The 27257-nt window shown below is 42.7% G+C and overlaps 1 protein-coding gene across 1 annotated transcript; it reads left to right on the plus strand.

Annotated features, from left to right (window-relative positions):
• The first annotated feature begins 870 nt into the window (after window positions 1-870).
• IL18R1 (interleukin 18 receptor 1) lies at window positions 871-21873 on the plus strand. The gene is made up of 11 exons (XM_069972954.1): window positions 871-919; window positions 1631-1823; window positions 5709-5877; window positions 6169-6316; window positions 6981-7040; window positions 11500-11565; window positions 14800-14959; window positions 15998-16122; window positions 17579-17740; window positions 19464-19619; window positions 21353-21873. Exons 1-11 carry the CDS (start codon window positions 871-873, stop codon window positions 21718-21720), a joined length of 1656 nt encoding a protein of 551 aa, XP_069829055.1. The 3' UTR covers window positions 21721-21873.
• Window positions 21874-27257: the final 5384 nt, after the last annotated feature.

Here is a 27257-nt window from a genome sequence, read left to right on the forward strand (position 1 = left end):
CCCACTCTCACCAGGAGACCAGATCGGTGGTATGCAGACACCAGCTCTGGAGCCAGGGAGGTGAGAGCATGTTATTTCTTATTTACTTTTATTTGTGGGAAACACCTAATGGATTAACAAACTTTCTAAATGGTCTTTTGCAGTGTGACAATTTATTCAGTGGGGGACGGAGGGAGGGGGGGGGGGCAGTGACACATAAAGCCACTTTAGAATTAGATTAGTGGTTTGAAAATTCCAAAATTCCAAAAACTGCAGCTCTACTTATAATGTACAGCTGCAGGGCATTGAGGAAGCAGTCATTACAGCATCTATGGCACCTAAGCTTGAGTGCAAAAACTGGCTAAAACACAGGTGTAATCTCCCTATCAGTTATCTGCCCATGTCTGAGGAACAGGACATGATATAGAGCTGACATAATCCCTCTAATTCATTTACATTTTGTATGTCTGCCATCCTGGTATGTTGTACATGCTAATGGTCCCCCAGTAACTTGAGTTGACACCTCAGCCTGTTCAATATTCACCCACTTGTTCCTGAGAAACTGCCAAATACATCTCCACATGCCATGTTCATTCTAACTTAGGATCCACAGATTGTAGGTAGAATCTTGTGTGTGCGTAATAGATATGTTAGTGAATGTAACCTTAAAAATGGCTTAACAGTGGAATACTGGCCAATTGACTGACTGGTGGAGGGGGTTGGGGGTATATACTTGTGTTTGTGTTTGAACCGTGAATACTCAAAAGAAGTTCTAGGTAATCTGGCCCTTGAGGTCATTTATTATTTCCCATATATTGAGAGACCGAATTCGCTCAGAGGGATCCTGGAGCAATTACATTGCAGGTGACATTATGTGACCCATAATCGGAAATGGTAAGAGACAATTTTGGAAACGCAGATAAAACACAAATTATTGATGGTAACATCAATAGAAGATAGATCTGGTCTTGGAAAACCCCTATGCAGCTGAGGTAAATCTTTTTCTGACTGTTTTAAAATTACCTTCGTAAAGAAATGTGTGGTTGAATGAAGTGTGTGCAGATGGAAAAATTTAGTCTGAAAGTCTTTAACCTAAGTGTATGTAAACATGGGGCCTTAACCATATAACCACCTACCCACCCAACCACCCACACACACATATTGCACCTCAAACAGATTGCTGATGGGCAGCTTTAAAAGAATGTATCACCTAGATTTGTTATCACTGATTAAAACCAAACATTTTTAAAAATAGAAATTTTTACAAATTGACAAAAATTAAACAAATGTAAACAATCAGTCATTTTACGACCTTACATTCCCTATAAGAATACGTGTACATTTTGAGCCTTAGTTTTTTGTCAGTATTTTTACCAAAACCAGAACTGCAGTCAAATATTATACGTTTTTTTTCTTCTTTTTTTTATGGCTATTGAAAAAATACAAAATTGAAACAAAAAATAATACTCAAAATACTGTGCATGCACATTGCCTAATAGTATTTACCGCTTTATATTTTAAGAAGGCCAAGTTCTGTAAACTGGCTGAATCCTGTTTCTGAAAGTCCAATCCAGTAATATATTTATGAATGCAATCTGATATTATTGTCTCCATTTAATTTAATTTAATTTGTGTCTGTGATTTATTTTAGTGTCAATGCATGCAGAGGAGGACGACTGCATTTTTAATTGTTCTGCGAAACAAAGCACAAATGTGGATATGTCATTTCTAAAAGATCAAGTAAATATTTCTGATGGCATAAAGGAGATAGTTAGGAAGAGAGATCTGACTGAACTGTGGCCATTGTCATCAAATGATTCTGGGCATCATTTCTGTACAAGACAGTAAGTGAACAATTTGTTATCCTGATAGCAACAGCAGACTGACCATTGTATAATAGTTTTGTATATTCATGTCTGTTCTTGGCAATAGGGGTGACAAGCCAAAACAAACATAGGGCACTGTAGCTACTGTTGAATTTCTTTTCCTGGTTAAAAAGGATTTCTAAAAACAATATACTGAAAAACCAGAAAAAAATTACACGTGCAGGGAAATCTGAAAAAAAGGTGCAATTCCTTTTATTTTGAGGGGTTTTGTATTTACACTGTTTGCCCTATGGTAAAACTGACATGTTATCTATGTTCCTCAAGTCAGTATGTAACTTGTATAACTTTCATATTATTTGATGGCTTTTAAAAAATTCAAACCTTTTAAAGAAAACTAAATGTGTTTAAAATTGCTCTTTTCCCATCCTTATAATGCTTTTATTGTTTGATCTATGGGGCTGTGTGAGGTGTCATTTTTTACGCCACAATCTGTTCTTTCTTTTGGTACCTTGTTTGCGTATATGCGACTTTTTGATCACTTTTTATAAAAGTTTTTTTCTAGATTTAATGTAAACAAAAATGCACAATTTTGAACTTTACCGTTTACCGTGTGAGATCAGTGATTCAAACTTTTATTAGGGGAGGGGATTTTTTTTTATTAATAAAAACACTTTTTTCCCCCACATACAGTAATATGAAGCCCCCTGGGCGATCCCATTGAGATGCTATGTATATAATAGAGCAATGACCCATCAAATCGGTGCTCTATTATAATGGTCTGCTGCAGACCATCTAAATGGATTGCCGAGCCGGGATCAGTGTCAACCGACGCTGAGCCCGGCCGGCTCATTACAACGGATCTCCCCTCCGCTATCGCATCAAAGGGAGGAGATCACCCACTAGACACCAGGGACAGGGGGCACAGTTACTATGCAAAAACAGCTGTCAGCTTTGACAGCTGCATTTGAATAGTTAATCAGCTAGCCGCGGCGATCGGCTATACAAATAAAAGCATTATTATTATTTTTATTATTATTATTATTATTATGTACTTTAGGTTTCTGCTGTACCATGATGGACTTTTAACCCCTTAACGACGCATGACAGGTATACCCGTCATGCGGCCGTTAAGGGGGTTCAGAGAGGGCTCCCGGCGTAAGCCCTCTCTGCAGCCCGCAGTCCCCGGTTGCTATGTGTAGCCAGGGACCGCGGGCTGCAGAGAGGGCGTACTCCGGGAGCCCTCTCTGATCCCCCTTAATGGCCACATGACGGGTATACCCGTCATACGTCGTTAAGGGGTTAAAAGTCCATCATGGTACAGAAAAAACCTAAAGTACATAATAAAAATAATAATAATAATACTTTTATTTGTATAGCGCACACAGATTCCACAGCACTTCATATCCCTGTCCCCAATAGGGCTCACAATCTAAATTACCTATCTGTAATGTACACGTTTCTGGTGACCACATACAGTACCCTTACTCATGTTTCTTAGAAACAACAAATTCATATTGTTTCTAAGCATACAGTAGTTCTGGTACTATGTTTTTTAACTGAGCTTGGTTCTGGTACTGTAAATTGGACAAAGCTTGGTTCTGGCACCATATTTATATAATGACTCAGGCTCAGGCTTAATAAATTTTAATTGAGGTTAGGTCCCTTTCTACCTTCTCTTTCTAGATGTAGACTATCTTCACCCCTTGTCTTTCATACTTCCTAGCTTTATGGGTCTGTAGTCTCAGGGTTCTCTTATATCTTAAGTCCCCACACACACCTGCAAGCCCCTCTTCTTCCAAACCCCACATTTCCTCTGGGCTTAACACCTTAAGTGTTAGATTGGAGACTTAAAAGATAGATGAAGAGCTAAACAGCGACAAACAGCACACTTTATCAGCAGCTACAAAATAATAATAATGATAATACTTGCATATCCTGCTTTCAGTGCTTATGTATCTGTTCTAAAGGTTGCAGTGGTTTCATTCAATGGGAGATCATGGTGTTCTCCAATGTCTACTTGGCAGACAGAGGGAAGCCCTTTGAACTCTCTGAAGAGCCTAAGGTGACACTATTGAAAGCTTTCTATCAATGTCTCTCTACTTGAAGCAGGTTGAAAAGTACTGCTCCGATGAAATTCTGTTACCACTGGACTTGTAAGGATTTTTCCCTCTATCCCACCACTTGTTTTCAGTTCTATTTGAATTGGTTAGGAATAAGCTCACCTGGATTATGCCTAATTGATTAATTTAACATATGTGGGATTCCTCCGTGTTCTTTCTCCCTTACCTCCCGCCCTTTCTTCCCATGTCTCTTGCTTGCCCTTCCCTCCTTTCCTCTCCCTAAACTTTTTCCTTGGGTTTTGTCCTGTAATGTCTTTGTAATGATTTTCTTAGGTGGGACTTACTCAAAATGGTATCTTTAGAAAAAATATTAGCGAATAGATGAATAACAAGTCCACACATACAACTTTACTATATTGTTAGTTAAGTTTGTTACATTTGCTTTTAGAGAAATGGCAATTTGTGCTGGACTGTTTGTATTCACTATAAAACTTTAATAAAAAAAAAAAAGAAATTAAATGATTTACACATCTAACACTGTCAGAAGATTGGAGAGGTCAAATCTATCCTGACATACTCCTTATAAACCAATTTCCATAACAGGTGAACCTAAAACTTGTAATTTTTTGCTGTCTGTGAATATCCTCAACCCTGCACACTTATCCTGTGCTTAGGTGTTCTGTTGCAGCAGCGGAAAGGGTCGGTGAACCCATGCTTAATTCTTTCCTGGTCGTGAAAGGGTTAATAAAACACTTGCATATATTTTAGAAATGATGGTTTGGTGTTTGGTGCTTCGTAGTCCATTGTTTAATATGCCTTATCAGTGCCAGGGCTTCATGGTTTTTTCTACAGAGCAAATTTTTACTAAGTCTTTAAAGTGTTGTCAAATAAACTTTTGATATTTCATCGCACATATGAAAACTTGAAGGAGAGGTCAGGCCAAATTCAGGGGGTGGGAGTAACATAATAAACAAACTATACTTACTGTAGCCCACGCCTTTGCAGCAACGCATCATGGAACTCCCAGACCCCGCCTGATGTCATCTTCTCTCCTTTTCTTACAACATGGCAGGAAAGGGTGGGAGATAGCCCACTGAGCTGGGTCATAGCGTGGCAGGAGGGAGATATGGAGAATCCTGATGAGGGGTCCAGGAGCGGAAAGCGGTGCTGCAAAGGCACAGGGAACAATTAGTATAGGTTGTTTACTATGTTCCCCCACCATTCTGACTTTTTAAAAAATCTTCTTTAAAGTGATACTGTCACCCCCTTACTCTATGTGCAGCTCTCTGTACCATCCACAAGCTTGTCTGTGTCTTCTTTCTGCTCTAAAATAGCTTCTTTTTATCATTGGACCTACGTGGGGCTTAACAGCAGTTGGGCTATCTCTCCTATATGGACAGTGGCAGGCTCTACCTCCCGTGTGTCCACTTTTAAAATGAAGCAATTTTAGAGCGGAAAGAAGACACAGACAAGTGTTATACAGGTATATATTAAATGTGCAGCATCTAAGCCTGTAGATGGTGCGGAGAACTGCACATAGAGTAAGGGGGTGACAGTATCACTTTAAGGATTGCATCAACTCTTAAAATCTGCTGCAATCATGGGATGTAGCTGGGTGAAGCATGTGACTGCGCCCTTCACACCCGACTGAATTTGTCCATAGATTTTAATGGAGTGAATCAGTTGTATTTCATTATCAGCAAGGGAGCGAAGCCCACTCGACTTTATCTTGCAATAGTAACACCTTAACCCCATACTGTGAAAGCAAGTGCAAAGCCTTGTACAATGTGTGGGTAAGATGGACATGCCTACACTATGTGATGCCTAATGCTGTATTTTTTAGACAGAACAGCACATATGATGCAAATAATTTGACAATGGAAGAGAAGATGGGCTTCTATTGTAATGATTCCTCTTTAAAAGAATCATTGACAAAAACGTTGGGAGAACCTATAACAATCACCATACCCGATGTGTATAAAACCCCTAACTACTCAACCAGTTGGTATAAGGTATGTAAACTATTATTTTCGTAATTGTTATGAGATGTACATATTCCATAGTCTTTTATCTGCAGATTGTTAATACTCACCTCAGTCCATGTTCACAATCTATATCTTTCCATATGCCCCCTGCATGAGCCAAATCTCAGGGGACCACTGTAAGATGTACAGGAGCTTTAGCTCTCTCTTTATTCCGTGAAAAATGGCAGAAGACTATACACTATAAATGAAAGGTTATACAGTATGTTTATGATATATGATAATAACCATTGTAATTAAAGAAGGTCCTTTGTTTTTTAGGATTGTAAAGAGTATGTGAAGAATACAAGTGAAATATCATTTACCTCTGTACAGCAAGCAGATTCTGCTGTATACACATACATTGTTACTCGTATGTACAATGGAGACAACTATAATGTGTGTGGGATAAAAGAGCTTATTGTGAAAGGTAATCAAACCATGGTACTATACTATAACTTTCAAGAGTTTGCCCCTCCCGTCATCCTGACTGATGCTGCAATTAGCTTCAGCCAGGTTTACTTTCAGATGGTCCAAGCAGCTGCTAGCAAGCCCCTACCCTGATCGAAGAGCATTACATAAACTGCAGGGGGCCACTTTGATGATGGGGGCCCCAGGGAAATTGCCCTGTTTGTCCCCCTCTAATGCCAGCCCAGGCTGCAGGAGGGGCTAAGGTGGTCGGTGCTGCAGGAGGAATTGAGGGGGTCAGTGCTGCAGGAGGGGCTGAGAAGGTCAGTACTTAAAAAATAGATAAAGCAGCTTAGTGGTGCAAGAGGTGCTGAGAGTAAGTGATTCAATAGGGGTTCAGGGTTCAGTGTTGCTAGAGGGGCTAAGGGATAGGTGGTGTAAGAGGAACTGAGGGGAGGAACTGCGTTTAAAAAAAGATATTATGTGCACTGGTAGAAAAGGTTTGAGATAATCTGCAATAGAAATCACCTACACTTTTGCACATCTGCATTAGTATACATCATATAGAGTTTATTTAATAGCGGCAGAAATCCATGGGCTTGCTAACAAAAAGATCTCGTTCAGAAGAACAGAATTACATTTCAGTGGCAAAAAAATCTATTTGTTTTTCTCTTTCATATTTAAAGCACAAAAAGAGGAGATTATTACAACCAAGAAAATTTTCATTTTAAGAAGACCAAATCTAGGTAAGGTACCTTAATGATGATATGATGATACGAAATCTTGAACAGCCTGTGGCTAGAAAGTTATGTGTAAATAAGGTGATAAAACCGTTTTGGGAAAACAATCCAGAAAACTGTCCTGTTCCAATGTCTCTGTATATTGCTGATTTGGCAAAACCAACATCAGCGATAGTGTGCAGCTATTAGATGGGGAATGCACCCACCCCCTATATGTAGAATTGCTAGAAGTCAGCGGCAGGGATCAGAAGGGCTTCTGCTCCCTGGGCAACCCCTGTAAATATTTGGTGAACAGAGAATAATTACAAGCAGGATACCAGTCCTTAAGTCTAAAAATGTACTTCCTTTCTGTGTCATATTCCATAAAACTATGTACTATCGCAGAAAGTTGAGACATTGATTTAAAAGAAAAAATAAAAACCCAGACTTAGATACATAATATTATTATATTTTTTTGTATAGCGGCAACAGATTTCGCAGCAGTTTTTTTTTATATACATACAGTACAGAGGTTACATAATACACAGTTAAATAATTAGAATAAATAAAAATAAAATAAAAACACAGTGTAAATGAGACCTGCTCCTTGAAGCTTACAGACTACAACTGAGGTCGACACCAGGCACAAGTGCTTTGTTTGTCCATGGTCCGGCCATTGTGCATAGTTGGAAAGAACAGGATGAGCCAGTAACAACGCCAATATCTGATTGCAAGTAAAACGCATAAAGTGCATGGAACCGTCAGAGATATCGAGCGGGGGAACAAGTTTAGGGAATGTTATAAGCGAGCCTGAAGAGATGAGTCTTCAGGGCACACTTGAAACTGTAAATATTGGGATGAGTCTGAGGTCTTCAAGAAAAGCACATCACAAATCATGGAGGCGTGTCAACAATTTAAAAACACATATGTGTATAACATTCTAGAGCAGGGGTTCTCAACTGGCGGACCACGGTCCGAACCCAGACCCTGGAGGCCAGCTGTCCGGACCCCTGCTGCTAGCTGCGCTCTGCACAGTAATTATGAGTGCTCGTAACCCTCTCTATCAGTCACCCCTCACTGGCCGTCGCAGCGGTCACTAGAGGCTGCACTCTGCCCCTGGTGTCAGCACTCGAGTGACATCACTACCCCGGCGCCAGGACCAGGGGAAAGCGGCCCCTTGTGACCACTGCAGTGCGGCCACAAGAGTTAAAAGAAGAGGAGACGCCGGACCCAGGTGATTATGTGTTTTTTTTTTTAATGTGATATGGGAAGGGGAGAGAGCACAAGGGCTATTATACTACAGGGGGAGAGCGCACGGGGGGGGGGGGGGCTATATACTACAGGGGGAGAGTGCACAGGGGAGCTATATACTACAGGGGAAAAGCACAGGGGGGCTATATACTACAGGGGGAGAGAGCACAGGGGGGGCTATATACTACAGGGGGAGATAGCACATTGGGGCTATATACTACAAGGGGAGAGCGAACAGGGGGGCTATATACTAAAGGGGGAACGCGCACAGGGGGCTATATACTACTGGGGAGAGTGCACAGGGGGCTATATACTACAGGGGGAGAGCGCACAGGAGGGCTATATACTACAGGGGGGGCTATATACTACAGGGGGAGAGCACAGAGGGGGGCTATATACTACTGAGGGAGTGCACGGGGGGCTATATACCACAGGGGGAGAGTGCACAGGGGGGTTTATACTACTGGGGGAGAGAGCAAAGGGGGGCTATATACTACAGGGGGAGAGAGCACAGGGGGGCTATAAACTACAGAGGGAGAGAGCACAGGGGGGCTACATACTAATGGGGGAGAGAGCACAGGGGGGCTATATACTACAGGGGGAGAGCGCACAGGGGGGCTATATACTACTGGGGAGAGCGCATAGAGGGGCTATAAACTACTGGGGGAGAGCACACAGGAGGGCTATATACTACTGAGGAAGAGCGCACAGGGGGGCTATATACTACTGGGTCAGAGCGCACAGGGTGGCTATTTATTACTGGGGGAGAGCGCACAGGGGGGCTATATACTACAGGGGGAGCGTGCACAGGGGGGCTATATACTACTGGGGGAGAGTGCACAGGGGGGCTATATACTACTGGGGGAGAGCGCACAGGAGGGCTATATACTACAAGCGGAGAGCACACGGGGGCTATATACTACAGGGGGAGAGCGCACAGGGGGGCTATATACTACTGAGGGAGTGCACGGGGGGCTATATACCACAGGGGAGAGTGCACAGGGGAGCTCTATACTACAGGGGAAAAGCACAGGGGGGCTATATACTACAGGGGGAGAGAGCACAGGGGGGCTATATACTACAGGGGGAGATAGCACATTGGGGCTATATACTACAAGGGGAGAGCGAACAGGGGGGCTATATACTAAAGGGGGAACGCGCACAGGGGGCTATATACTACTGGGGGAGAGTGCACAGGGGGGCTATATACTACAGGGGGAGAGCGCACAGGAGGGCTATATACTACGGGGGGGCTATATACTACAGGGGGAGAGCACACAGGGGGGCTATATACTACTGAGGGAGTGCACGGGGGGCTATATACAACAGGGGGAGAGTGCACAGGGGGGTTTATACTACTGGGGGAGAGAGCAAAGGGGGCTATATACTACAGGGAGAGAGAGCACAGGGGGGCTATAAACTACAGAGGGAGAGAGTACAGGGGGGCTACATACTAAAGGGGGAGAGAGCACAGGGGGGCTATATACTACAGGGGGAGAGCGCACAGGGGGGCTATATACTACTGGGGAGAGCGCATAGAGGGGCTATAAACTACTGGGGGAGAGCACACAGGAGGGCTATATACTACTGGGTCAGAGCGCACAGGGTGGCTATTTATTACTGGGGGAGAGCGCACAGGGGGGCTATATACTACAGGGGGAGCGTGCACAGGGGGGCTATATACTACTGGGGGAGAGTGCACAGGGGGGCTATATACTACTGAGGGAGAGCGCACAGGAGGGCTTTATACTACAAGCGGAGCGCACAGGAGGGCTATATAGTACAGGGGGAGAGGGCACAGGGGGGCTATATACTACTGAGGGAGTGCACGGGGGGCTATATACCACAGGGGGAGAGCACACTGGGGGGTTTATACTACTGGGGGAGAGAGCAAAGGGGGATATATACTAAAGGGGGAGAGAGCACAGGGGGGCTATATACTACAGGGGGAGAGCGCACAGGGGGGCTATAAACTACTGGGGAGAGCGCACAGGATGGCTATATACTACTGGGGAGAGCGCACAGGGGGGCTATATATTACTGGGGGAGAGCGCGCAGGGGGGCTATATATTACTGGGGGAGAGCGTGCAGGGGGCTATATACTACTGGCGGAGAGCGCACAGGGGGGGCTATATACTACTGGGGGAGAGCACACAGGGGCATCAATTCTATATGTAAATAGTTCAACAACCTTTGTAAAAAGTTAACAAAACACATTTCCTACTGATGGTTAGCTCGGACCTTCACCTGACAATAGACCCCGGTAAGTGGACCTTCACTAAAAGTCGTTGAGTACCCCTGTTCTAGAGGTTAGATTGTGCTTGTGTCTGTTCTGTAAAAAACATCATTGTCCGTTGTGTAACACACTGCTCAAAACCACATTATTAAAGGACAACTCCTGCGGGACCCCACAAAAAAAAAACAAAAAAACACTGACACACACAGACACCATACTCACCATCCCTCCGGTGACGATCGCCACTCGATTTGCCCACCGTCCGCCTCTCCATTGCCGCCGTCCGCCGTCCAGCGATGTCTCTGACTTCCGGGTCCGGGGGATGGAAAAGGCTGCCAGTGCACTTGCGCACCGGCAGCCTTTTCATTGGCTGGAGCGCATCACATGGCTTCCAGCAACCTCAGCCAATCAGGGCTGAGCAAGCATGTGCACCAGCAGCCTTTTCTGTCCCATTCACTTTCTATGAAGACGCAGAGGGGGAAGAAGACCAGGACCACCCCCCGCCTCTGACGTCGTCGTCACCAGATGCCGCCCGGGAGAAGAGAACCGTGACGATCGTAATAGGTAATGTATACATTCTTTAACTTCTTTAACTTGTTTGCTCTTCTCAGTCCATGCGTGGCCCGAGGATCTATCTGACTCCTGGGGCAGGTATTCAAGAAAAAAACATTTTATTCAGGGCATCCGTGCCCTAGGTCTGCAGAACATGAAGATCTGTCCCAGGGAAGGAAAGAGGCGCTGCAGACCTAGGGCATGGATGTTCTAGGTCCTGCCTCTTTGACAGGACACAGCGCCACCTGAAAAGTCAACTGACTTTTAATTAAAATATATATATATATTATTTATCCTTTAATAACAGCTCCATTAGCTTACATTACAAAGTGTAGTAGTAGAAATCAGTAACACAATGTAAACGTTTACCTGTGAATAACTAGTAAGGTGTTTGTATAATATGAATACAATATACAGTTAACTGTATTCTGTTTTTATTGTTCATAGGTCGCAGAGAAAATATAAGGCCGAAAATCAAAGGTGTTGGGAATGAAATAACAGAAGTAGAAATTGGTATGTATCACCTCTTTTGCTGCGAAAATAGAAACATAAAAGATTGACGGCAGAAAAAGACCACTGGGTCCATCTAGTCTGCCCTTTTAGTATTTCCCTTCTTATTCTCTTAGGATGTTTATACCAGGCAGGTTTACATTCAATTATTGTAGATTTACCAACCACATCTGCTGGAAGTTTGTTCCAAGCATCTACTCCAAGCCTCTGTGTCCTCTTGTTCTTGAGTCCAGTTTTTTTCGAAAACACTTCCCTCCTAAACCTTATTTAGTCCTTTAACATATATAAAGGTTTCATCGTGTCCCCCTTTCCATTCTTTCCTCCAGACTATACAGATATGCCTGACACCCTCCACCATTTTTGTAGCCATCTTTGGACCTGTTCTATTTGATCAATATCCTTTTTTAAGTGAGGTCTCTAGAACTGGACACAGTATTCCAGATGTGGTTTCAGTAGAACTCTATACAGTGGGATCACAAATGTATTGGAGCATGATGATCCTAAGGGACCATTACATGGAGGGATTATCTGCCCAATCAGGTGATATGGGCAGATATCGCCCCATGTAATAAAGACAATCATCTGAGGAGGAGCCAATCATTGTTTTTCAGCATACTGTAAAATAATCGGCTGACGTCTGTGTATCACTGTGTAACAGGTGGTGTGCATTCGGCAGCCGATGAAAGTATATAGTAAATAATAAACATGTATACTTACCTGTTCACACTCCCTGCTGTCCTGCCTCTACCTAGCTGACCAGAGGCACTGCTAAAGGTTCTACACCCGTCTCTGAAGTGAAGGACCACGCAGCCAATCACTACCTGCAGCACTGTCCTGTCTCAGTCGGTGATCTGGCCAACTGGAAAGAAGCAGGAGAATGCCGGGGAGTGTGGGCAGGTGTGGGCTTTTCTGTTTGAGCATGACTTATCTTAGCCATTTATTTATAGAACACATATCAGCATATTCCTGAATTTGTAGTAGTAGTCTTGGAACAGGAGTGACAGCTTGTTAGCATTTCTAGGAACACAGATTGTACTGTATGCGTTTCTAGGAACATAAAGAACTAAAAATAACTCAGGCAGTTGTCCAGGAAGAGACAGGATTGTACAAACCTAATAAAACTGGTAGGGTGCCCAATGGTAGTACCAGAAAGTAACCTTTTCACAATGCAATGGACTGACATGCAGTGAAAAACAGGTAGGGTACCGAAATGTACAAGGCCTTCTTGAATGGTAAGATCATCCACAGACATTAAATGACGATGATTATGTTGTCGGTTTAAGAGTAGATAGGAGATCTGCAAATTTAGGATCAAATCGTAGCATTAAAGAGTACTCATCATAAGGAAGGTTTTCCTTATCAGCGTACAGTTGCATCTGCTGTCAGAAGATGGAGTAACCATGGATAGCTCAATGCGAAGTGAGATCCATGCACAAGCCTTATTCTTTCTTCTTTTTCTTAAATTGAAAAAAAAAAATTCAGATCACAAAAAGCGTACAATAAATTCCATATACAACTTCTTATAAATAGGACCAGACCGGTACTGGAACCATCTCTGGGTTCAGTATAAAGAACTAGTCATAATAATCTCCTGAGTCCAGCTTGGCTACTCCTGCAGCCCTCCCCCCCCCCCCCCCCCACGAGTCGGCTCTGCTACATATGCCACACCAGACAGCTGAGAGGCTGTAGGCACTGTATCTAAGCTTCTGCTGTGCGATACTGCTGAGATTGTGTATTCAATCCTATCATGCATACTATCAGCCCTGTATCTACTTCTATGTGATACTGTATCTAAACTTAATGTGTGAGCTGGGTCATGGTATGGCTGAGCCATATCTGCTGTGCCATAGTATCTAAAGTAGGAAGGTTTAGCCAGTTGTACACTCACACACTAGACACTTCCTGAAGTTAGGGAGTTGGAGCCTGGCCCTGGACCAGTAAGGAGGTCTTCTAGCTTAGCTCTAGGCCAGTCAGGTGTGTTCCTGTTTCTTAGTGCTAGAGACTATGGCAGTCATGCACTGCTGAACTTAGTAGTGGGGAACCGGAGATAAAGGAGCAACCCCCTTGCCTACGATGTGGATTTGTTTGTCAGGACAGTCACCCCTAGAGAAGGAGAGGAAAGAAAGGCTGATCTGCACTAAAGCACAGTGCAAGTTAGCCACTCTGTACTGAACTTCGCTTGACTAAGTAGGAAGGAAACTACTAGTTAGAAACCCCCACCTATACTACCTATCACGGTGGTCACAGAGACTGAGAGGCAGAAGCGGTCAAATAAGATAACTAGGACTTATCTATATGTGAATACGAGGAGTTCTTCAAGATATTTCACACACTTCACCTACATCTTGGCAGAATACTAAATTAGACAAGGGCCCTCCGTCCGCTATCTCCTGTTGCAACTTCAAGCTACTATTGTTACACTTACGTACAGTTAGGTTTAGATGCGTGAAGGGGTTAACCTCTTTTGTTCCTTCATGCTGTAAAAATACTTCCTTTTTGCCCTGTTCTGTGTGCATGCCTGCGGGTAGCAGTACCATTAGGTTATGGGGGCCCAAGCACATTTTTTTGCACCAAGTGTAAGTTGGACGGCGCCACTGGATAGATATCAATGAAAGCATTCAAAACATACCTTTATTGCCTGTGTCTGTGTTTTTATTCTTCTAAAAAAACCTTAATTTTTCATTGAAAAGTGTCAAGGAGGTGGAGCCTATTGTTCCCTGGGCCCTAGCACTGTTATGCTTCACTGAGTTGTATGCAGAGTGTATGTTGCTTATTATGCATGGGGTGGGCATACAGCACACTGAAGTGCAGCAGTGCTAGGCCCCAGGGAATTCTAGGCCTCGCCTCTTTGACTCACAGCCCGAATTAAGATTTTTTTTAATGAAAATAAAAACACATACACAAGCAAAAAATGTATGTTCTGAAAGCTTTTACTGATATCTATCCAACGGTGTTGTCAGCTCAAAAGGTGGTCAAGGGGTGACAGATTCACTGATTTAATGATGTTGTAAAGGTAATGTCATCCAGGAGCGCGCACAGTGGTTAAGCATAGGAGTAAGGGTCAGTAGGGTCATTGGTGCCCTTAAAGTGTACTGGCTCTGCTATAGCTGTCTGGCCAGGTGCTCTATGTCAGACAGCTTTGGGGTTCTCAACATATTTGTGAATTGCAGTGCAGTGTTTTAGTCCATTGGTTATGGTATCTATGCCGAACATTATGTATTTATCCCCACCCCCCAGGAAAAAATCATAGCTTAAAATGTGAGGCCTATGTATATACAAGCATGCATGTAGATCTTTACTGGATAAGAACAAACAAGAGCGAGATTGAAGATCCTAATGACATACTGGATGACTGCAACGAAACCATAAGCAGAACTTGCATTCAGAGACAGCCAGGGTAAGTGTTCACAATTTAATCCTTATCATGCATTTATGTTAATGTTAATTGATTGTATTTGTCTATGTATGTGCATAACAATACATATTGAGTGTAAACAATCAGTTTCCCATTGTCAGTATTGTACTCCTTATACTCACAGGAACATTGACATTATGAGATATCTTTTAAAGGATCCACAATTGATATGATAGATCTGTTTTGCTCCATTTTTGAACAAATCCTACTGGATCCAACTGGCTCATGGTTTATGGGTTCTGCAGTTCTGGATCCTCTGCTCTCGTCTACCGGTGCTGAACAGTTCTATCGCTTTGTGAACAGGGCCCTTTCTCCTCTTGTTTCATAAAAATTTGTGTGTAATTCTGTAATGTTTTTCTGTTTATGTACCTTAAGAATTGTAAACTACTACAGAATTTGCCATATGTAAATAACCCTATTGAGTACTGATGCAGAACAGTATAGCACATCACTATCTATTGTAGAGCTGCAGGAACTCCGGTTAAAGTGTCTGAATACTCACTGATCCCCGCATCAGTGGTTTTATTTCTGATGTCTAGTGTCTAACGGCCACTAAAGCGCTGTAAAGGAAAACCATGAGGCATTGTCATTGTAAGATGTAGGGGAGTATTTTTAGGACATGGCATACGGAAAAAAAAAAGATATTTGAATGTGTCTTTTTTAATAGGTTAGAATTAGTGATGAGTGAGATATTCGATATTCGTACGAATATCCCGCGAATATTCGATCGAATATTCGATCCCATTAAAGTCTATGGGAACAAGTATTCGATTATTGAAAAACATCTATTCGACCACTTGGAGGTACAAACTGGGAGCTGGGGGATTTGAACGCTTATCGAATATTCGCGGGATATTCGTACGAATATTGAATATTCGAATATCTCACTATTCGATCGAACAATATTCACTCATCACTAGTTAGAATAAATCCATTTCAGCCCAACACTAATAATGACATTTAGGAAACCCAAAATGGTAGCATCACAATTTACATTTTGTTAATGTTTTGATTTTTAAGGGTCAACAATCAAGTTGAACTTCAATTAATAAATATAAGTGAGGATGATATCAAGTATCCATATAAATGCAAACTCGACAGCCCTTATGGGACAGACATCAGGATATTTGAACTAAAGTTAAAAGGTAAAACATTACATTTTAGTGCATATCTCTTAGCAGAAGTGTAAGTTTTAGCATCTTTGCCCCAGACGTAACTGCAACTACGATGTGCTATAATCACTGGTGCCTTCTTACTTGGCAAAGAGGCCTCTGGGCCTCCTCAGAGCCTAAGGACCTTAAAGCAAATGTATCACTAATACATCGCTTTGCAGGGACAGGGATGCTGGTGCCATGGTCCTGTTTTTGAACTGCGGCCTAGTTCCTGCGTATGGCGCTGGTTTATTCCCAAGCACCGACCCACCCCAGAGCACCGGGGGCAGGCCAACCAACCCCCAGTGTGACAAAACCCCCTCCTCTCTATGTCCGAAATATTTATACTGTTTTTTAATGTCTGCCTTCAGCTTTTTATAATTTAGGCTGTTGTAATTGCATTGTTCCAGGTATTACTGTGAGCAGTAAAAGGTAAACCTACACACAGCTATGAACCTTCCAGAGGAAAGGCAGGGGCTTGTACTGGTCCATCCTCTCTACTCAAGGGGTCAGTCTAGAGATAAAGGCAGCCTACTGGTTAGCCTCTCCATGACAGACGGAGAGGAGTGTGTCAGAGTAATATAACTGTGGGATGTGAAGTCTACAGATTTGCAACCCATTAATGCAAGAAAGTTTAGCGGATAAAAAAGTTGATTTCAGTTGTGTCCTGTGACCTCTACCAGAATCCAGTTGCCACCTGCTTCAGGGAGGAAGCTAAGAAGGACTAACAATGTCATGCAGCGTAAAGTGGACCAACTGCAGGTTCCCTAGTACACTTTGTGGGTTACCCTTCTCTGCTAAATATGCAATAATAGTAAAAATGTATTCACTTGCTAAGCCTAAAAATGTGTATTTCAATGGTAAATAAATCATGGTGGTCTGTGACAGCATAAAGCGATAATGTATCCACCAACCCAAACCGCTGATACCGCTCTTTGATGACAGTAAGTCCTTCCCGTTTGTGTCTCTTAAAATGTTCCTGGTATCTTGGTTAGGGTAAAAAAAAATATTTTAATCTGCAACAGCCAAGGCAATAAGGCATGGCGTGCACACTGTTTAAACAAGCGATGAATAGGAGAAATACTGCCCAGGGGCGTTCCTAATGATGAAGAGGGCAGGAAGGAAGAAAGGAGAGGCGTCACAGGCCTAGGACACAGACGCTCTAGGCCACACCTCATTGACTCAGCTGCTGCAGGTTAAAAGACATTTTTTTTTTTTACCCTAACCAAGGCACCAAGAGCATTTTAAAAGACACAACCAGGAAGGGTTTACTGTCATCAAATGGAGGGTACCAGTGGTTTGGGGAGGTAACAAGGTTTAAAAAAGACAAGAGTCCACCAAGTTCACTCCACAGAAACCCTACTGTGTCGATCCAGAGGAAAGTGGGTAGGTAGCTATAGTATCGCTTTAAAAACCAATGTAATCTCAAATCTCCTTTTTTCCCCATCAGATAAGAGCCAAGATATTTCTGAGAAAGTCTTCACAACATCCCTTGTTGCATCTATCACTTGCTCTGTCTCCATTGTATTTTTGATTGGCTTATGCATACTGTTTAGGATACCGCTTGTTCTCTTCTACCGCAATATAACTGGAGTAGATGAAACCATTGGAGGTAAGTGTCACTCCTTTCTTATTCAACAGTTGTAAACAGCAATATTATACTACCTGAAGACCTGTGGCGTAGCTACCATAGAGGCGGGGAAGGCAGTTGCAATGGGGCCTGTGGGGGCAGTGGGGCCTGGGGATGCACAGGGAAGATAAGAGCCTCCTGTGTCCTTCTGCTTAACCCCTTATGTACTGCAGTGTGTAATTGACACAGTGTTCTCTAACATGCTGCAACACAAAAAAGGGTTAATAAGCTAAAGACAATTAGCTTTCTGCTTCATTGCTCTGATAACCTCTGACATCTGTTCTCTGAGCTCCTGCAGAGGTCAGGGGTTATCAGAAGCAGAGAGCTAATTGTCTTCTGCCTATTAACCCACAGATGTGTAAGGCAGTTCTTCAGAATGAGGGACTCAACAAAACTCCTCATATCACAATTTCATTGTAAGTACCGAGGGAAAACAGATATCGGGCTTACTTATATTTGAGATTTCCCTGAATTTATGGAAAATTCCATGTGGATGTTTACAACATACTAGCATTGCTGTTTGGTTAAGTTATAGTTTGTGCAGTGCAATCTGTAATATTTGCTGAGGGTCCTCACTTTACCGATTCAGTAAATGTAGCTCAAATATCATTGATGTCGCTGGGTCTGTGCAGTAAAAAGAGTAAAGTCCTTATTTTAAGCACAAAGCAGCAATATATAATCATGGTCAAAGGATCTCTCCAGATCCAGTTTGAGAAAGATCATATATAGGTTGAAATGTTGCACATGGATTAGTGAAAAAAGTTCCACCTTTATTACGTCGACTTGAGTGTCGTGGCTTCTATTCCTTTTTTTAGGTTTGGCCAATAGGAGCATCAGGGTAGGGTGTAATGCTGGCAGGTAGCTATACCAGTGTCACTCAATAGTGCTGGTCTCTATCTCCTCTTCCTGCTTTATTCTGCCATTGGGTGGTTCCCAGCAGCGTGCTGCCATTTCTTCTGCTCACAGCTCTGTGCCATGCTCTCCCAACCACCATCATACTTTCTTGCATGGCACTTTCACTTATTTAAATGGCCAGCAAGTACATGCCTACTACTTCTCCCACCAATCCTAGTTCGGAAATGTTCGGAAAAGCTATGTATGAATGTTCCACCCAACATCCTGTTCCTAAGCGTTGTTGGTTCCTTGTGTCCATTGTGAAAGTGCGCTATCCTCTTCTTCCTACTCTGTGTTTCTTGCCCCTAGCCTGTCTCCTGGACTAAGATTCTGCCCCACCATTTCTGTTCCATACTTGCTCTCCTGTTGCTGACCCCAATTGCTAATCTGCACCTATATTGAACTACACCTCTGGTACTGTGACTCTCCACTGTATGACACAGCCTACTGACTACATTTAAATGCCTGACGCACATGGTGCCACACACCAATACCACATGATCCACTGACCAGCTGCTAACCATACTAGGATGACTTTTGTGGGATGACCTGATACCACCTACAGGTTCAGCTTCTGTATAATGGGGCAGGATGAAGGAGGGAAAACCTAGAGGGTACTCCAGGGTGTGGCACAAAACTGGTTCACTATTACAGAGGGTCCCCACCTGTTGCCTGAGGCTTGTATCGGAAATATTTTCTGGGTGGCACATGTTCTTATGCCTAATTTTCAACATCTACAAGTCACTGCTATAGCTTTTAAAAAATAGGCTGTTCTGTGCAGATATATTGTATACTTTTTTTCTTCACTTAGATGGGAAAGAATATGATGCCTACCTGTCCTTTGAAAATTTTTCAACGTGTGAATCAGATGAAAGACATTTCACATTCCAGACTCTTGCTCCAATATTGGAAAATAGTTTTGGTTATAAACTGTGCATTTTTGACAGAGATGTAGTTCCAGGAGGGGGTAAGAATTGTTTATTTCCTGTTAAGTCATTTATAGAAAAAGTTTCTAACATTATATATCAAAAGAAAATTCAACTTAAAATCTAAACACTTGGCCTTAAAGGGGTATTCCAGGCAAAATAACTTTAGGGGAAAAGTAGGACATCGCGGGGGTTCTACCCCTGAACCCCCCAGCGATCTCCGTATCGGTCCCTGGCCGGCTCTGTTATGAATAGAGCCCATTTATTCCTATGGAGTTTCGGAAAGAGCCGAGTACACCAGAAGAGCGATGCACTTGGCTCTTTCTGTCGTGGATAGAGTCGTGGGTTGTGTGCTGACCCGAGGCTCTATTCATAACAGAGCCAGACGGGGTCAGATATGGAGATCGCCAGGGAGGGAGTAGTCAATCTCCCTCCTTCTTTCTGCAGCTTCGAATTCTCTTTTAAGTAAAATCATACATTAAAGTGTAAGATAATTATAATAATAAAAAATAGTGCAATAAATGATAACGATCATTTATTTAACAATTACACTTTAAGTATCTCAACTAAATAATGCCTTACATTAGCTTGGTTGTGAAAGTATTAATTCGAGAATCACTACTATTTAACAATCTGGCCATCAGAATTAAAATAAAAAGGGCACTTTTTTCAATGATGCCTACTTTTTTTTTTAGCAATAAGCATTTTTAAATGAAGTTTATAAGTCGATCCCACATCAAAGCCCAATAGTCTAATAAGCTACTGTAATACCTCAGTTCCTGAACCCTTGATGTTCGAATGTTTCGGTATTTAATCAAAATTTCCCCAGAAGTCTGAAGGCTGACAGTTATTGAGGAGTTTGGGAACACCAAGGTTACAGGAGTGTTGAGCCCCGTCATTATGATGGGAATCCCCACTCTAAACAGGTGTTCCTCACAGCGGAGGCTATTCGAACTTGCTGCGCCGCCCTTGCTTCTTCCCCGCTGCAGGGAACATCTCTTACAACCTGCACCTGACTCATGGAGTATAAAAAAAAAAACAATAAAAGACATTTACATTGTTCCCTATTGGAACACACAGCTCGGTTCTGGAACTGCTTGGTTCTTGAACAGCCTTCCAAAAAAACTACAGGCAAGAAATTTAACTAAATAAGAAAATGTATGATGAACTGCTAGATCTTTAGCATCATCAGTCAATGGTTCCACGATGTTAGGATATTTTTATGAAACACTTATAAGGGTTATCCAATGTTAGAAAATCATGGCCACCTCTTCCAGAGACAGCACAACTCTTGTCTCCAGTTCAAGTGTGGTTTGCATTTAAGCTCCATTCACTTCAATGGAACCGAGTTGCAAAACCCCACCCAAACTGGAGACAAGAGAGGTGCAGTCTCTGGAAGAAAGTGGCCATGATTTTCTAAAAGCCCTATTATATGGAGTGATTATCTGCCCAATCAGACCGATTCGGCAGATTATTGCTATCAACTGAAGAAACAATCATCGGCTAATCGTTGGCTTGCAGCATGCTGAAAAGTTAAGGGCGCTAACAGCGCAAAATAGTGATGCGCGGTTGACGGCTGATGTCTGTGTAAAGAATAGTAAAGTACCCACTCCCTGCAGCTGTCATAGGAAGTTCAGAGACGGTCTCTGAAGTTCCAGTAGATTTTTCTTTTCTTAAACAGCAACGACTTTCATGTGAAAAAATGTTCTTTATCACCATACGTAATCAGCAGAGTAATCTTATGCTAACCTGCTAACTTTTTCCTGTGTTGCAGCATTGGCCGATGATGTGAACTCATTTCTCGAAAAGAGCAGAAGATTAATCATCGTTTTAAGCAAAGACTTCACTTCTTGCAAAGCCATGTATGAACTTGAGAGTGGCTTGCACAAAGCCATGGTGGAGAGGAAAATTAAAGTCATTTTGATTGAATTCGCACTTTTCAGTGAGCAAAGCTTTCAACTAGAATCTCTTCAACTTCTTAAGATGAAAAATAGAGTCAAATGGAAAGGAGATAAGTCTCGTCCTCTCAATTCACAATTTTGGAAAACAATCCAGTACTTAATGCCAGCAAAACCTATAAGGCCTAGTAGTAGTTTTGCAGTACTAAGAAAAATGCAGACGGATGATCATGGAAAAACTTAATTTTAAATCGCTGAATGAACCTGACTCACCATGAAATAGGCATTCAATTTAACTCAAGGGCCGAACAAATTTTAGTTTTTGCATTTTTGTTTTTCCCTCCTTGTGTTTAAAAGGCTGCACCACTTTCATCTTTATCACCTACAGACCCATATCATGTCTTCTTTTTTGCGACTTGTATTGCAATAATACACTTAATTTTTCCCTAAAATATGCTGCAAAACAGAAAAAAAAATATATTTTGTTCGTGAAGTTGAGAAAGAACTATTTTTCAAGTTTCGCTACTTAAATTTTTTTTTTACTTTTTAAAAATAAATGTGTTTAAAATTGCTCTATTAAAAGCCTTATAAAGTTTTTCATATTTAGTCTATGAGGCTGTGTGAGGGCTATTTTTTTGAGCCAGGATCTGTAGTTTTTACCGATATCACACTTTTGTATATATGACTTTTTGATTACTTTTTATTCATTTTTCTTCTAGATGTGATATGACCAAAAATCTGCAATTTTTCATGTACGTCATTTAACGTGCGAGATCAGGAATGTAATATTTTAATAGTTTGGACGATTTCACACATGACAATATCAAATATGTTTATTTATTTTTTTATTAAAAAGCTAGAAAAATTTTTACTGAAAAACTTAAATAGGAAAACTTAAAAAAAAAAAACACCTTATTTTTGTAGTTGCCCTAGGGGACTTCTATTAGCAATACCATGATTGCTCATGGAGTCAATGCAGTAGCTATGTAGTGCATTGATCCATCATCTTTGCATTTGATTGCTACAGGCTGTTGAAGGGAGCCTGAAGCAATTGCCGAACATAGGCAGCCCGAAAGACCTTATGAAGGCGTCCACCTGTGCTGAGAATGGATCATCTCCCTGCGATCTCACTGCGGGAGCTGACCACCAATGAAGGTAATTCAGGCCATTTACATCCCGCTGTCAGTTTTCACATTGGCGTCTAAGTAGTTAAACGGCCGGCACAGAGGATCACTCCATGCTTGCTATCAGCAGCACCATGTATAGAGTGGGCTTGAGTTGTGAGCCCTCTCTATACATAGTTGAAGGCACCAGGACAAGCATCCTTGTCTTGTGTCTTCAACTGGTAAGTCACTTGAGGACACAGTTTAAATTTTTTTCCTCCTCGCCTACTCATAACCCATGACTTTTTTCATTTACAGATAAAAAAATAAAATGCAAATTGTATGTAATACATCTTAAGCTATACTTAATTTATATAGTTTTTGTTTTACTTAAAGGACAACTCCCGCGGGACCCCCAAAAAAAAAAAAACACAGACACACACAGACACCATACTCACCATCTCTCCGGTGACGATCGCCACTCGATTCGCCCGCCGTCCGCCTCTCCGTCGCCGCCATCCGCCATCCAGCGATGTCTCCGACTTCCCGGTCCAGGGGATGGAAAAGGCTGCCAGTGCGCTTGCGCACCGGCAGCCTTTTCATTGGCTGGAGCGCATCACATGGCTTCCAGCAAGCTCAGCCAATCAGGGCTGAGCAAGCTGGAAGCCATGTGATGCGCTCCAGCCAATGAAAAGGCTGCTGGTGCGCATGTGCACCAGCAGCCTTTTCATCCCCATTCACTTTGCATGAAGACGCCGAGGAGGAAGAAGACCCGGACCGCCCCACAGCTCTGACGTCGTCGTCACCAGATGCCGCCCCGGAGAAGAGGACCGTGACGATCGTAATAGGTAATGTATACATTCCTTAACTTCCCGGGGTGGGTGGTCGGGGGTCCGAAAGTGGGGGAAGGGGGCCAGGCCGGGTATTTAACCACATTACAAAGTTATATAACTTTGTAATGTGTGTTAAATGAGCAAAAAAAATTTTTTGTGGGAGTTGTCCTTTAACTACTTAAAAAAAATATCCCTCCCTCCCTCCCTCGCTTATTGGGACCCTTATAACTTTACTTTTCTGTATATATTGCCATGTGAAGGCTCATTTTTAGCACTGTAATATGTAGCATTTATCAGTAACATCTTTAAGTAGAGTAGACTTTTTAATAGTTTTTTTTTTTAAATATATTTCGCACAACCAAATGTTTATTATATGTTTATTTTTTGTTTAAATTTTTTGTTAATTGAACAAAAGTAAAAAAAAAAAAAAAAAGGGGGGGAGGGTGTCACTGTGTAATCACTGATGTTAGTCACTGACACTGAGTTTCAGCTAATGATAGCAGCTGAGCACTGAGCTCTCATCATGCAACCCAGCATGCATTCGCTGTACATTGTTCAGGAAAGGTACAGTCCCAAGTGTAATCAGGATAGGGCAACCTAATCTGTCTATGTTCGTGATGCTCAAAACTTCACAAGTACTGGTACAGTAGGCAGTTGCCTTTCATCCCAAGCAGCTTTATCATACTGACAGCTGTTTGCATTTTAGGGGATACAAGTAGATATTGTAATATTTGAAAGACATGCACCCAAAATCTTGTACCGTTCAGAAGTTCTTCTCAATCCATGCCTGGTCTCGGGCTTCCCTTGTCTCATCATACCCGGTATTCAAGTAAAAACTTCTTTTATTCCAGCAGCGCTGTGTCAAACAGGAGGGGTCTAGAGTAGGGATGGTCCGAACCCGCCGAGGTTCGGGTTCGGCTGAACCCGAACGCTCGGCATCGGATTACCGCTGTCTGCCTGCTCCGTGCAGCGGGCGGATACAGCCGGAGGACAGCCTAGAAAACTGGGATACAGCCTATGGCCATGGTTGTAATCCCAGTTTTCCAGGCGTTCCTCTTGCTGGATCCGCCCGCTGCACGGAGCGGGCAGACAGCGGTAATCATTGCGGATGGTTCGGGTTCGTACGAACTCCCTACGAACTCGGTTCGGACCATCCCTAGTCTAGAGCATCAGTGCCCTAGGTCTGTAGCATCTCTCTCCCCACTTTTCTTCTTTGTCGGCACGCCCCTGAGCTGGATCTTCATCTTCGGCAGGCCTAGGACACATATGCTCTAAGTCCCGCCTGTTTCACACTGTGCTGTCAGAATAAAAGACTTTTTAGCGAATACCGACACCAGGAGACAGGGGAAGCCCAGGCATGGATTGAGAGGAACTTCTAAAGGGCACAAGAGATTTGGGGTCAGTGTAGGGTGATAGAGATTCGCTTTAATGTGTCCCAGAATTGCCTTTCTCTTATTAGATGTCTTGAAGATTTCAAACACTGGAGGAATGAAAAAATATATTGTGGAGAATACGTTGAAGCAGTTGATTTGAAACATAGGCAAAATGAACAGTTTATCTATGTATGATATGTATTAAAACTACCTTTGCTCACATCCAGCAAATATGTGTTAACAGATAATATTTTACCCTTTTTTTGGTTACTATAAAGTGCATATGTAACTATATTGACTGTTGTGAAGGTAAAACATGTTTGTAATTTTGTCTATGCAAATAAAAAGATTTATAGTACTGTGCAAAAGTTTTCTGAGCAAAATGGACTGATGAGCTCTCCACAGAATGGCCATAGATCTGTAGGGTTCCCACGCCCAGCACCTGTGCTGATCAGCTACTCGCCACCTGCAAAGTGTTTTGCCCAAGGTTTGCTGCAAACTAATGGTGCGTTTACACAGACAGATTTATCAAGCCAAAGCCAGGAACAGACTATAAACAGGGAACGGGTCATAAAGAAAAGACTGAGATTTCTCTTCTTTTCAAATCCATTCCTGGCTTTGGCTTCCAAAATCTGTCAGATAAATCTGCCTGTGTAAACGCATCATCAGATGCCTCTCAGAGGGGTGTCTGGCCCCAGATATTTATTCTGCAACAGGACCATGATCTTAAATGTACATCTAATATCAATATGCAGTATCTTCAGCATAAAGTGATGATATTGCCTCTACTGGAACTTGATCCCTGCTGAGTTTCTGCTAAGCAGAATTGAGGCTGTTTTGAAGGCTAAGGCTGCCTTTACACAGAGAGATTTATCTGACAGATTTTTAAAGCCAAAGGCTATCTTCACACAGCGTATCTTTCCGTAAAAGTACAGCCGTTGTTGCAGTCAGCAACAACGGCCGTACTTTTTATAAAAAGATAAGTTGCCTTGTACTTTATGGAAACCTGGCCGGAGCGTATACAAATAGTATACGCTGCGGCCAAGATCTCTCGCAGCGCCTTAGAAAAGTGAGATGTCAGTTTTCTGTGGCCGCTATTCAGTGAATAGCGGCCCCAGAAACCCCGGTCAATGCACACTATGGAGCGAGCGGCTCCAGACGTACGCTCCATTGTGTGCAGTGGGGAGTTCTGATGCGGGTGCATGCGGATGCACCCGCAACAGAACTCTGCGGCTGCAAAGATCATCCGATGATCTTTTCAGAGACCGGCTGTTCCTTGATCATCATGGAATGGCCGGTCTCTTACTAAGTGTGAACATAGCCAAAGCCTGGAACAGATTTGAAGAAATCTCAGTTTGTTTGTTTTTTATAACCTGTTCCCTGTTTATGGTCTGTTCCTGGCTTTGGCTTCAAAAATCTGTCTGTGTAAAGGCACCCTAAGGGCGGTCCCACTAAATATTGATTGGGTTAAGATTTCTGCTCATTCACTTTGCAATTTGTTGATAAAAATAAGTTGTTGACATGTCTATTTTTAATATTTCAGCCCCCCCCCCCACACCTGTTAAAAACGTTTGCACAGTACTGTATACAGACGAATACAAAGAGTACAATATACAATTAGAGAGCACATATGCAGTGACAATGCATTTCATTGTTGATTAGATGTTTTTTTTGTTGATACAATGTTTTTTGTAGAAGTTTTTATACCTTAATAAATATTAAAAATTTTAATAATTTGTTTACTAAGCTTTTCTTTTATTCTACTGTTTTGCACACCAATTTGTGGATTCAATGTCAAAGCTTATTGCCCCCTTCATTTCATAACTTGGGAGATCTACAGACACCACATTACTGTCTAGTGTACCTTTGGTTACAGCGTATTTCTAGGGAAAACAAAAGGATCAGGCCTAAAAACCTACCCAATGTGTCTTTTCCCCAACATCAGCTAGAGGAGAGTCAGGAGGCACCAATACACATAAGCCAGTTGGCTGGTCTTGGTGAAATTAGACAACTTTTCTGTAATATGTATGGCAAACAGTATGAGTTAGTCCGATGGAGTCTGGCTGGCCTTGACTGACACCTGCAGGCAGTGTCGGACTCGGCCACCGGAGGACCGGAGGATCCTCCGGTGGGCCCCTCCGCCCGCACACTGGCTGTCTGACAGCTGGGCCCCTGACAGTAATACAGTGCTGCTGTCATCACCTGACTAGGCCCCAGCCTCAGACGCAGCAGCACTGTATTACTCTCTGGGGGCCCTGCCCAACATTGTGTTTGTGGGGGACCACGGCCGCCGGATCCACTTGCGGACGCTCTGCCCCATTAAATCACCCTCCCATAGAAGCAGACGTGCCGCGCGCAGGCACGTCTGCTAGAGTGTCCTCCTCCCAGTGACGTCACTTCCTGGACGCACACCGGCGCGGAGGAACAAGGAGGGGAGGCCAGGAGGCCTGAAGAGGAAAGAAGCCCAGGACG

This window comes from Dendropsophus ebraccatus, chromosome 5, assembly GCF_027789765.1.
Source record: "Dendropsophus ebraccatus isolate aDenEbr1 chromosome 5, aDenEbr1.pat, whole genome shotgun sequence".
Classification (NCBI taxonomy): Eukaryota; Metazoa; Chordata; class Amphibia; order Anura; family Hylidae; genus Dendropsophus; species Dendropsophus ebraccatus.

What these genes read in the sequence shown, in the direction of transcription:
- IL18R1 (XM_069972954.1), top strand. Translation starts at nt 871, where the DNA reads ATGGTAAGAGACAATTTTGGAAACGCAGATAAAACACAAATTATTGAT. An exon ending in TTTAAGAAGACCAAATCTAG is followed by an intron (nt 7,041 to 11,499) that starts GTAAGGTACCTT and finishes TATTGTTCATAG; the next exon opens with GTCGCAGAGAAAATATAAGG. An exon ending in TGCATTCAGAGACAGCCAGG is followed by an intron (nt 14,960 to 15,997) that starts GTAAGTGTTCAC and finishes TTGATTTTTAAG; the next exon opens with GGTCAACAATCAAGTTGAAC.